This window comes from Acanthopagrus latus, chromosome 12 (genome assembly GCF_904848185.1).
Source record: "Acanthopagrus latus isolate v.2019 chromosome 12, fAcaLat1.1, whole genome shotgun sequence".
Lineage (NCBI taxonomy): Eukaryota > Metazoa > Chordata > Actinopteri > Spariformes > Sparidae > Acanthopagrus > Acanthopagrus latus.
The window spans coordinates 12,033,637-12,046,243 of record NC_051050.1 but is presented as its reverse complement, the minus strand read 5'-3'; the positions used below and the strand labels follow the sequence as shown (position 1 = coordinate 12,046,243).

The following is a 12,607-nucleotide window of genomic DNA, read 5'->3' as shown; positions in this document are numbered from 1 at the left end:
TTTAAGTGGCATTTTCTGTCTGTTGTGTAAGGCTGATGGCCTCTTGACCTCTCATGACACATCTCTTGTCTTTTAATTATCTGATCTCATATCCATCCTGGATGTAACTATATGTGTGCAAATACAATTGAATACAAACAAAAAAATAAAGAAACTAGGCTCTTTTTTGATGCAAAAGAATATTCACTGAGTGTAGTATTTTGTCAGATAACTATGTAAAATAAGTTAGGTCGCTCCTTTCACCACCACTGAGGCATTTCGGGGTAAAACACTACCTCCCTCTGACTCCGCCTACCTTATGATACGGGCCGCTTTCTGTGGTTCTTGTATCTTTTAACCCTCAGTGCAGCCTGCCAGGCACCGCCTCCATCATGCTGGGACAAACAACCTGGCGTCTGTCACATTGTCAGACATAACTCTAAGCATAACCCCACTTTACCTGTTCTATTAACATATATTTAGCCATTTCAAGGGTGGACATTATCGTATGGGAACAGTTGACGTCAGCCTACTCTGGAGGAGGGCTTGCCTGAGAGCTTCTACTCAGGGCAAAGTCGTGGCGGGTGGTAGAATAGTCTTCCCGTGCCCTCTTTGACAGCTCGGTGCTCGACGTCAGGGGTACGGTGTACCCGTGTTGGTACTTGGCGACGTGTCATCGACCATTTAACTGTATGTTAATCAGTTTACACGCCAAGTGAACCATTTGTTCTTGACCAATATGGTATTTGGCACTAGTTCGCCTCCTTTTTTGAGCTATCAATGCTATCTAACCAAAACGCATTGCTAACGGCAAACTAGCAACTTGCTAGCTGGCTAGCAACAGGGAACCTCCCAGCATTGTGGTGGCTAGCAAGCGTTAGCTGTCTGTGTGCCACCAGTTTGGTAACTACCTGAACATTTTCTTTATATATCTTTGCATTGCCTTGCTCGACAGGGTGAGTGCGGTTAGCCCTGTGTGGGCCCCCTTGTATTCGCCTGCTGCTTCGTGGTCAGTCTTGTTTTTCTTTACAGGCTAACGACAACATTCATTCTATTGGAGACTTAGCTGTAGGTTAGCTAGCTGTCTCCATTGTTTACATGGATACGATCAGCTGAAGTGCTCTGTGGGCATGTGGTCGTAACAATACTGGATCAACTACAGAACAGCCACTGTGGAAATATGGAAATGGAGCTGGGAGGTAGCTAACGTTTATCTACATCTCCAAAATGAGGAAGATCGGGGCTCTAAGGGAGGCCAGCTGTGCCTGCTGGACTGTTTGACTCTGTGTGGGCGGTGGACAAAGGACAGGAGCTTGTTTGTCCATGTTAAAGCTCAACCCGGTGGGAGACTACATGAGGAGAATAGGAAATAAACTGTGCTGGGACCTGGTCCACACTTCTGGCACTGGGATGATGCTAAAGACCCTGCTGATCACCAGTCTTCTTGGCTGGGTGAAATGTCAAGAGAGCCAGATCATGACACAAGAGGAGAAGACTGTTATCAGGTGAGGATATGTCTAGACAGGCTAACACTGTAAATATGTGTTGTGTGTGAATGGCTGGCTGTAGAAGTCTCTGCAAAACTGTGAAACATATTACAGTGTTTGTGGCACTTTCTCTTTTGATTAATTCCTGTCTCCCCCCCCTTTTTTTATTTTTTGCAGGGACCAGATTCTTGAAATGTTTGATCACGCTTATGGAAGTTACATGGTAAGGAGTTACTTGGTTTAACACTTGTGATCACCACTACATCTGCTTAATTGTGAGACCAAGGCATTTAGGCTTGTTGCCTTAAGGGTCATCCAGCGAACCAGTGGCTGGACAGAGTCCTTGGTTCAGTCGAATCTGATTTATTAGGGTTGTGTGGGGAAAAAAAATATTGCATGATTATCTTGCAGCTGCAGTGTCAGTGTGGTGTCATAAATCACATTGGTGGTCTCAGTTGTATTGATTTGTCTTTCAGTGATGATAGAGGAGGCAGGAGTCTGGATTGTCCTCAGTCTCGTTAATGTGTGTTGGAAAGACAGGATACACACAGAGGAGATATTCTCTTATTATGAATGCTGTTGTTGTTTGTGGGATTAATTACTCATATTAGTAGCAAAATGGAATTGCTATGGTTTATGCACATGTTAGTTTGCTTAGGTTATTCACCCCTTGTGGTCTTCATTATTTCCTTGCCAATGATAATAACAATAATGATAATTTTATGAGGCCGATGTCAGTATTTATCTGACATTCTTTTTTTCTTTTTATAACATTTACACATCTCTCTTTTCAATTAATTAAGACTGTTATCTACAGAGTACGAGCCTTAGATTTGACAGGTTGATTTACTTTTTAGGCTATACTCCTCAAAACCCAGAGCCATAATTCATCCAGCAATCTTATTGAAAACTAATTCATGTCAGAAGTATCAGATTTGATCCTAGAATCCTAGAATAGCCAGGAAAGAACTAAACGAAAAGTTCTACCAGTGATCTACTACTTGCGATGCTAACTTCTTTCTTACCTCTCTGGAGAATTTTCAACCCTCCAGCCTCAATGACACGTTTGCTGGAGACATTAAATGAAGCCTGAAGACACCTACTGTTTGTGTTGCAGAAATATGCCTATCCAGCAGATGAGCTGATGCCTCTGAGCTGCAGGGGGAGAGTCCGTGGCCAGGAGCCCAACAGAGGGGACATAGATGACTCTTTGGGGAAGTAAGTACAGCATCAGCAAAGAAAACATGCATTCTTAATCCATCATTCGGCATCAGTTTAGACCAAAACCACATGTACTGTTTCAAAGACTAATATGTGCAGTTACAGCCTTGGATATCATATAATGTCTGGAATACATTTTTATTTGAGCAAATATGTAGGGACTTATCACAAGAGGTGGCTTTTTTATGCCATGTCATCTGTTTTAGGAAAGTGTTTTGCATCTTCAAAGAGGACAAGCAGTCATTTCTTTCTTTTTATAACAGGTTTAATCTAACACAGTATTGCTGTCCTAGTTTCAAAGGAAAACATGAATTAGATGCTAATTCAAGTCAATGAGATTTGTCAGTAGGCAGCACAATGCATCCATTTATGTACCACACAAGTTGCATAATGTAATTTCACTGCAAATTCAACAGGTTGGAGACATTTACCAGTCTGTGGTTCATTACAAATGAAACTGGTTCAGTGGCTAAGTGGGACACCAGCTCCTCTGTGCTGTGCCGGAGGCTCTCATCATAACATTTCTTTTCCCTTTTCTGCAGGTTTTCTCTCACACTGATTGACACCCTTGATACCCTGGTGGTGGGTACTTGCTTTTCCTTCCTTTTACAAGTCTAGAAGTAGTGTGATATACTCTTGCTTTTTCGAAACAGTTGATTTATTTGCTCCCTTTGTTTGTGTTTGTACGGGCAGGTGCTAAACAAGCTTGATGAGTTTGAGGATGCAGTGAGGAAGGCCGTGAGTGATGTCCGCCTGGACAACGATGTGGTTGTGTCTGTGTTTGAGACCAACATCAGAGTTTTAGGGTATGAAACATGTCTGTGATTTGCTGGATAATTCCTCTAAATGCAGAATTCTAGAATTGTTCCACATCATGTATTCCATGTATTACAATTACTACACAAAAATGTGCTGCTGGTAAAGTGTCTCAATCTTATGTATCTTCTTCCGGCCATTAAATCTACCCAGAGGGCTTTTGGGAGCCCACGTGATGGCTGACTTGCTACGGCAGCGTGGGGAGAGGATGCAGTGGTATCGTGATGAGCTCCTACACATGGCCAAAGAGCTGGGTCATCGATTACTGCCTGCCTTTAACACCACAAGTGGCCTTCCTTACCCCAAGGTATTTCTTATTTTTACTGTTGAGTATTACAGGTCTTCTTATTTCTGCCAAGCTAAGTGTGTAGGAGAAATGTGTGTCTGTGTGTGTCTGCTGATCTCTCATACTATCAAACCAGTCAGCCTAACATTTTGTCCACATTGTTGACTGTGGGCTCAAGGACCTCTCTTGGTAGCTTTGAAAAACCCACTTTATTGACTGCTCTGTTTTATATTGCCATTCCAAATCTATATTGTGACAAAAAGGCATTTCTGGTGATCAGCTATGCTAAAAAACAAGGCTTACATAGTTTCTCTCAGGCCACATTTCGGCATTTGTCATGGCTGAAAAATTCATATTCGTTGATAAGTTTGGTCTCATCCTGAACCACAGCATCTGCATAATAATGCTTAAGTTTGACATGATACAAGATGAATAAATCCCTGTTTTGTTTTGTTTTTATAAATGTGTCAGCAATCTGCTCTCAGCTAGTTTTAGATTTATTAAACTGTAGACAGGGCAGACAAATACAGATTAGTTAATAGTTCCTCACGCTCGGTGTACCACGAAGGGCCCGCTGAACAATATATTAACTATTTTAGTAAGGAACTAAAAGAAATTGAGCTGTGTGAAATGACATGATTAATTTTTAAATGTTTTGTTTTTTTTGCAGGTGAACCTTCGGTATGGAGTCCTAAACCCACTTTCACGCACAGGCACTGAGTCGGACACCTGCACAGCATGTGCTGGAACAATGATCCTGGAGTTTGCTGCCCTCAGCAGACTGTCAGGAGAGACTGTGTTTGAGGTATTACTCCCCTCTGCCTCTCTAGAAATGAGACTTTATATACCTTTCTATATTTTCAATATACCATATCTGGTTATATCTGATGCCAGTTGATGAATGAAGAAACCATTTCTGAATTATGTCATTAATTTTAGCTGAGACATTTTAATGCCGATCATTGTTGGACAGGCAAATGCAAGGAAGGCTCTGGACGTCCTCTGGGAGAGGAGACAGAGGGGAAGTGACTTGGTGGGGACTGTCATCAATATCCATAATGAAGAATGGGTCAGGAGGGGTGAGGCAGTTTAAACACACAAAATGCATAGTGTAAAACCATTAAAACTTTGGTATGAATAAGAGATGAAAACTGAAACCATATATTCATGACACAGGACATTGAGAATTCAAAAATGCATGAGCAGTACACTGTTCATATTTTACAGGTCTGTGCATGATGCACTAATCTGACCTTCTTATCTCTTTTTTTGTTTGTAGACAGTGGAGTTGGTGCTGGTATCGACTCATACTATGAGTATCTGATGAAGGCCTATATTCTACTAGGAGACAATGTGTTTCTGGATAGGTTCAACATTGTAAGTCTTCCTTTATTGCACACCCACACAGAAATCTATATCCTAGCACATATCGAAGCAATCTGTATTGTACTCCCTGTTGCACCATCAGTGGCCCACTGGTGCTTGTTTTGTATATACTGTGGTTGCGGCTTGAAGACATTTTTTTCACTGTTTGCTGATCTATTTTTCATGATATTTGTCTGCAACAGCACTACAGTGCCATTATGAAGTACATCAGTCAACCTCCCCTGCTGCTTAATGTGCACATGCACAACCCCACTGTGAGCGTGCGCAGCTGGATGGACTCTCTCCTGGCGTTCTTTCCTGGCTTACAGGTCAGTGATGCTGTGTTAAGATCGCACTTGATGAACCAAATGTCACTACCAAGAGACTAGCAAAGGCTGTAGAAATACTTTCTGGAGTGACACTTTTTTTCCCCACACACAGGTTTTGAGAGGAGATCTGAAACCAGCTATTGAGACTCATGAAATGCTTTATCAAGTCACCAAACAGCACAAGTTTCTTCCAGAGGTATAGAAGCTCTTTTTGCTCTTTTTAACTTCTATTTTGCATTTGTTGGCAAGATAAAGTGTTAAAACACTATTCATAATTGTGTATCATGATATGATTCTATATTCTGATAGAGTAATTTTGCTGAAACTATATATATGAACTTCAAACACTAATCAGATGGGAATGTCTCCTGTTGCCTAATCCATTTAATCTAATCCAATGGTTTTTAACAACATTTTTTTATTTTTGATTCTTCAAGAATATTTTGCTGATTATACATTTACAACTTGCATGGAAAAAGGCAATCAACAGCACAAGAAAATGGCTTGTTGCTGGTCTTCTTTGTCTCATTTTTAATAAAAGCTGTTTATAAATCTAAATAAGATTTAGGTTTAGGTTTAGAAAAAGCCAGTGTCACTCACATGTTTTGCTTCCTTTGGTTACTCTCCCTGCAGGCTTTTACCACAGAGTTTCGAGTTCACTGGGGCCAACACCTCCTGAGACCAGAGTTTGCAGAAAGCACCTACTACCTCTATAAGGTTAAAAGCTATAAGTTGGCTAATTATTGACGAAACTCCACTTTTGTGCTACATACACAAAACCTTGCTATAGCAAAGTGAATGTTCCACGTAAGGTGTGTTGTGAGGATGATATCTTCCTCTCTGCAGGCCACTGGCGACCCCTACTACCTCAGAGTGGGACAGTCCATTGTGGAAAAGCTCAATGCCTACGCCAGGGTGCCTTGCGGTTTTGCTGCGGTGCAAGATGTCCGCACGGGGACGCATGAGGACAGGTATGCAAATACCGTTACACATGTTTACAGTGACATATTTTTCAGATTTTTAGGAAGAATAACCTTAGAGGGTGAAGTCTGTTGATGAAATATCTTGTAATTGTACCATCGAAACTTCTCCTATGAATGTGTGATAACGGCTTTAATTTTTCTGCGTATATGTATGTTCATTTGTGTGTGTGTGTGTGTGGTTGTGTGTGTTTAGGATGGACTCCTTCTTTCTGGCTGAGATGTTTAAATACCTGTACCTGCTGTTTTCTGAGAAGAGTGAGCTTCCCATCGATATTGACGACTACATCTTCACCACGGAGGCTCATCTTCTCCCTGTGTCTCTCTCCACTACCAAGCCACCTTGTCAAGGCAACAATACGGTAAGAGCTTAAACTGGCATTAGACAAGCTTTTTGTTTTAATGTATCATATGAAGTAGGTGTTCATTGCAGAATTGTCTGTATGGGGCCTTTTTTTCTTTTTTTAATTACATGCTAACTGACACCTTAATGTCTAAATTGATGTATGAATGTAGCAGCTATATGGTGCTAACTGTTGGTCCTGTGCTTCAGGAGACTGTTCCTGTCTCACAAGAAGAAGACCTGTTCACACACTCCTGCCCCAGCATGGAGACCTTGTTCCCCAACAACCCTTCATTCGCCAAAACCATCCGGGACGGCTACAAGTACCTCACTGGGGTGGGACGAGCCTTCCACCCCTTACCTGTCAGGTGTGTACAGTCTCAAGCTGGCTTTTGGTTTTAGAGTGAAATCCCAGACGAAACCTGTTGGCCATGATTCTTTTGAGTTTAAACTCCTGTATGTTTTTGTTTCACAGGGAAATTGAACTGCCACTTCATGATAACGGCATGGAGCCAGTAGAGTTCCTGAAAAGCATGGGCATATCTCTCACTCCGCTGAGCGAAGTCATGGCGGGAGGCAGAAGTCAGAGGGTATTTGAATTACTTTGTACTCACCTTGTGACATGCATTTCTGCCTCTGTTTTAATACTTTAATCTCTGTATATTCACCTGCAAAACTTGAGGTCCCAACATTGTTCGCATAAAGAGAAGGCATCCTTAAAAAGCTTGAGTTGGGCCATCAAATTGATTCAGTAGTCGAAATTGAAAGCTTGTCTCGATTAATTTGTTATCTAGAGTGGAAATTGTGCCACCCCTAGTTGTATGTTGTCTTAAGGTTGCAAGCAGATGGCCGATAAGTAAGATAAGTAAGTAATAAGACCAGTAACAGTTACTGGGCCCCAATAATATGTATTGTATGTACTTGTTGAAAGCCCTTTCTTGTCTATAACTCCTGTGTGTTAGATTCTGCAGTGGTGAAAAAAAATGGAGGAAAAAAAAATAACAAACATTTTATAGACATTTTAACAGTAAGCTAGTGTGCTTTCCAAAGTGGAAAAACAACGATGTCAGGATGTCTTTTCAGCAGGTTTTAATGTCAAAGTCAAGAGTGTGTAAAACACATCTCCAGCTCCTGATTCCCGACCTGATTTTTTTTTCCTTCCATTTGTCACAGTTAATTCACACAAACAACCTACTGAACAATTTATCATTTATTTAACCTGCTGTTGAACCAATTATATCTTAGATTCGAACAGCATGGATTTCTGAAAATTATAAGCCAAATTAAATGTTAACTGATTTCCTCGTATCAGCTTATCAGCAGTGCTGTGCACAGTTCTGTGTTGCCTTCAGCAGTAAGAATTCCCTCTTTGGTATGGTGACGTGTCCAGCAGTGAGGGAAAAAGGAAATGTGTTAATCATAGTGCATGGATTACCAATTTCACAGCACATTATTAAACGTCTAATAAGAATTGGGTCAGAGTACTTAATGTGTACTTTAAATGTCAAAATAATGCCTGGAATGTAGGTCACTATAATATACAGTATCACTTTGTCAACAAATTCCCTGATAAGCCTTGATAAATTAATCTTATTAATCATCCCTTTAGGAGCATAAAGGAGTGTACCGGGTTAAACTTGTGGCAGAGGTAAACCAGACGCCCGAGGAGGAGGAGGTGGTGCCTCATGTCGTTCAACTCATCTCCCCCCCATTTTTGGGCAGGACAGTCTTCACAGCAGGACCTGCCAAGTTTGGGATGGACCTCACCAAGCAAGAGCACGGGGTGAGCTTCCAATGTGACGATCATACGGTGTATAATGTCAACATCAACTCAACAATGACCAACAGATTTTTACCAAACTGTGCAAATGTTACCTGTTTTGTTTGACCTGTACTTCTCTTTTCTCTCCAGCCATTTAATAAATACCATAGCTTGCATAACATACAATAACATGCTCAAACTCCTGTGCTGCAGGTGAAGGGCAGCATAGTGAAAGCGTCTCCCTACACCGCATGTGGGCTGATAGATAATGCAGCACAGCTTAAAGGCCACATCGCTCTGGCGCTGCGCGGTGACTGCATGTTCGCTGCAAAGGCTCGTCGTCTGCAGGAGGCAGGAGCCATAGGAGTCATCTTTATAGGTGAGGAGCCGAAACTACTTCTAATCTCAATGTGTAGATGTTAGAATAACTGCCAAGTGGTCCCAATTATTCCCTTGTTCCGCTTCTCAGACCACCGTGAGGGAAGCAGTAGCGAGGAGACTCCCCTCTTCCAGATGGTTGGAGATGGGGACTCCACTGATGACCTCAGCCTGCCTTTGGTCTTCCTGTTCAGCCGCGAGGGTGCCATGCTCACAGCTGCTCTGGAGGAACATCACAATGTGGATGTGCTGCTGCTGCCAAAGGAGAGGCAGCTGGGACATGGTGAGGCCCATACCTTGTAGGGATTTTTGATAATTAACCATCAGTAATGTGGATATAATGTAAATATGGGTAGAAGTCTGGCAAGTTCAGAAACTTTGATCACTTTGCTGTAATGCAGCCTTTTAAACCAAGAAACGATAACACATTTCAGCACTTCTCTTTCACCTAATTTAGCAGTTTTTCATTGGCTCTCCTTCTCCTATTGTCCAGCCAAGACTGAAAGACCGGTCGGCATGAACATCAAACTCCGCCTGGCAGAGGAGGGTGAGCTGGAGGACGGAGCAGCCGGAGGGCCCACCTTGGAGTTTGTCTTGGAGAAAGAAGAGGTGCTTCTTAAGGAAGAGGAGGAGGAGTCGCAGCAGCCGTTCTGCACAAAGGCGGCAGAGAATGACAGAACTGAACCGTGCTCAGCAGGTTCATCTCATACCACAAATTCTGACAGCAGACCAGACACAAACCCTTGATCACTGCTGGTCCCAAAGCTGTTAGTTTCCTAACACTGATCCCTCGTCAGTTTCTGAATGGCATGTGCCTCAGAGCCCCTCACTGCCCCACACGGAGCCCTGACTGACCCAGACCGCATGTTTACAACCAATGAAGAAGAGTCGAGCCTCGTCCTGTCTTGACTTTGAAACCTAAAGATGGTTATGTATTTATCAGACAGAGAGTCAGAGTGGAGATGTTATTAAGTGTGGTGCAGGTCTCTCTGAAGTGAGGGATCATGAGACTAAACTAGATAGTTCTAAGCCTGAAGCTGTAGTTTAAGATGGCTGGGCTGGTGCTCCCCACACCTAGCCTGTAGTGTTGCTATTGTAGGCACATAAAAGGGGCCTGTGTAATGATAATGACATAGATCATTAACTATAGAATTTAAAATGGCCTCAACGTAGAGGACAACATGGCGAAAATGTACCCACCTAGGTTTTTATGCAATGCAGTTTGTTTTAAATGTAGATTGCACCTTTTCACTTCAACAGCTACTGTTAAAATATTCAGAAACGGTGGATTGGAATATTACCTGGCCAGTAGGTGGAGTTAGTAAGCTACCATAACTCCCCTGTCCTCAGTAATCTAATGTTCACAGATGAAGGAGGTGAACGGGGGCCAATTTGGAGTTTATTTTTATTTTGTACTAGTAAGCAACTTCAGGGAATTTTAAGAGTGAATGCACTTTGCTGGGTTGACCCATTTGGTGAGATGTTTGTGTGTGTGTGAGGATGTGTCCTGCATTTTCTTTGTGCTAAAATGTGTGTGTGTGTGTGTGTGTGTGTGTGTGTGTGTGTGTGTGTGTGTGTGTGTGTGTGTGTGTGTGTGTGTGTGTGTGTGTGTGTGTGTGTGTAATAATGTACGCTCAAGAAAATCTCTCAGCTAAAACATCATTGCTGTTGGATGAAACCCGATTAAAAAAAATCTTGATGATGATGTTTCGAAAAAGGTTTGGATTTTTTTAGGCTACTTTTTTCCTTTTTAATCGTGTCATCTTAAAAACATTACAAAAATAACCAAAGCAGGATTTTTTTTTTTGCAACTGAATTCTTCATGTTACTCTGCTTAGGTCCAGATGCAGCATCACAGGTTGGTCTGCAGTCCCAGACTGCTATGCACTTTGAAACACGGGTATGATCGTCTGTGGAAACAGAAATGACCGTTCAGCTTGTCCTCGCATTTGCTCCTTTGTGTGTGTTGCAATAAGTAATTTTAGTCACAGTTATTTATTTCCCCAATGATGCAGTGTTTCATGTCCGTCTTAAAATGTATGGAACACTTGATATCCGTTAAGATTGCTGGAGTGCACAAAGGTTTTTTGCCTTAACAGTCAAACTGGAAAGGCCAGTTGAATCCTGGTGCGTTGTCTACATATGGTTGTATTCAATGAAAATTGGATGCAGTTTGAATCCAGCGTTGTTGTCTCTCTTGTCAAAACTCAAATGTACCTGCTGTGAAGTCTTTCACACTCTACTACACAAGCTAAACTATATTCTGGGCATTTATGTGTTTGAACATTATGCAGCGATTCAAAGAAAGATGCATAACTGTTTTAATCAGTTTATTCACTTCTCACTAATAATTTGTTGCATGATTTTTATCTTTTGTGGTACATAAAAATGTGAGCTTATGTTTGTGTAGGGGGGGAAAAAACGCTCTTTGTGCCAGAGGAGTATGTTTTCTTTTACGTCTGTACAGTGGACCTTTTTCCTGATGCTGCTGAGTTAAATTTGAAGTCTTAATACTCCAACCTGACATTTTATTGTTTTTGTTAAGCCTACATGAGGCTTTGCCAGCCGGTATACCTCAGGACTGTGGACTGTGTTCTCTGTTCACACAGAGAAGAGGACCATGGACAAGAAGTAGGGGATACATTTCATTATTTGTCATGCTATTTCATTCAGTTTGTTCAAAGTGCCAAAAGTGATGCACGACATGGCTCCTGTCTCTGTTTCACATCTTCTCTGTATTTAGTTTCCGACTATGAGCTGAGGCACTTCCGTCAATAAATTTCAAGTCACAACTGCAGCCCTTTTTTTTTACCTCCTCTCATACCTCTGTACAGTTTTTTTTTTTTTGTTTCTCTCAATGAACTCACACACTGGTCTACAAATCATGGCATGTCGGGTCTTCAGTACTCATATGCTATGAATCTGGGCAGACGGATGTAAACTGCAACATGACTGGTGTGTGGCCGCACACGATCGCGAGGCTGTAATTCTAGTTTTCTCTTCATGACAGACTGACATTGTTGAGCATCGGTGACAGCTGTGGCTTCCTCTGAGCAATCGTATGTCACTTGAATCTATCCAAAATGACTGTGGTGATAGGTCTGACTACAGAAAACTTATAATGAAATACTGTAAATAACATTTACAAAGCCTCAGGAATAGATTTTTTTTTTCTATTTAAGTTGTCAAATTTGAAGCCTGAGCTCTCAAACACAACTTGAGTGCTCCTAGTGCCAAAGGACTGTCAAGCCCTCACATACTTTGAGCATATGATACAGTAAGAAGGATAAAGATGGTAATATTAATATTTAAGGATGGTAATGGTAATATTTCGTAACATTTGTCATCTTGACATTAAACTAAGCTAACATCAGCACTGTCCTACCTGAAAATTGTTTAGAAAGGAAACACGAGGGCTAATTGTGTCCAGAAATTGGAAACACAAAATGCCTGTGTCCTTCAGCCATAGCCATTGTGTATTGGTAAATACACTGAATGTGCATCTCCTCTCCTGATAAGACAGACCTTGAAACCTTTAGTGCCGGATGGGAGCAGCTAGGCCACATTAGCACATTCACAAGAATGATGACGATTATGATGACTTTATCAATAATGACAGCGGTGCTGACAACAGCAGCAGCAAAACCATTACACCACAAAT

General features: G+C 41.7%; 1 protein-coding gene across 2 annotated transcripts; it reads left to right on the top strand.

Moving 5' to 3' along the window:
- The first annotated feature begins 561 nt into the window (after nucleotides 1–561).
- Nucleotides 562–11,743, top strand: si:ch211-282j22.3 (ER degradation-enhancing alpha-mannosidase-like protein 3). 2 transcript variants are annotated; one of them, XM_037116852.1, is made up of 20 exons: nucleotides 562–1,484; nucleotides 1,644–1,689; nucleotides 2,584–2,684; nucleotides 3,230–3,269; nucleotides 3,381–3,493; nucleotides 3,657–3,810; nucleotides 4,460–4,594; nucleotides 4,763–4,868; nucleotides 5,069–5,166; nucleotides 5,358–5,483; nucleotides 5,596–5,679; nucleotides 6,117–6,200; nucleotides 6,330–6,454; nucleotides 6,660–6,825; nucleotides 7,017–7,174; nucleotides 7,282–7,396; nucleotides 8,416–8,589; nucleotides 8,782–8,947; nucleotides 9,038–9,229; nucleotides 9,440–11,743. In XM_037116852.1, exons 1-20 carry the CDS (start codon nucleotides 1,303–1,305, stop codon nucleotides 9,691–9,693), a joined length of 2,619 nt encoding a protein of 872 aa, XP_036972747.1. In that variant the 5' UTR covers nucleotides 562–1,302; the 3' UTR covers nucleotides 9,694–11,743. The 2 variants fall into 2 exon arrangements, with proteins under 2 accessions (XP_036972747.1, XP_036972748.1); XM_037116853.1 differs by lacking the exons at nucleotides 562–1,484; nucleotides 3,230–3,269 and having other exon boundaries at nucleotides 1,669–1,689.
- Nucleotides 11,744–12,607: the final 864 nt, after the last annotated feature.

Coding starts and splice junctions, on each gene's coding strand:
- si:ch211-282j22.3 (XM_037116852.1), top strand. CDS start 1,303: ATGTTAAAGCTCAACCCGGTGGGAGACTACATGAGGAGAATAGGAAAT. Junction 2,685..3,229: donor ATAGATGACTCTTTGGGGAA/GTAAGTACAGCA, acceptor CCTTTTCTGCAG/GTTTTCTCTCACACTGATTG. Junction 7,175..7,281: donor TTCCACCCCTTACCTGTCAG/GTGTGTACAGTC, acceptor TTTGTTTCACAG/GGAAATTGAACTGCCACTTC.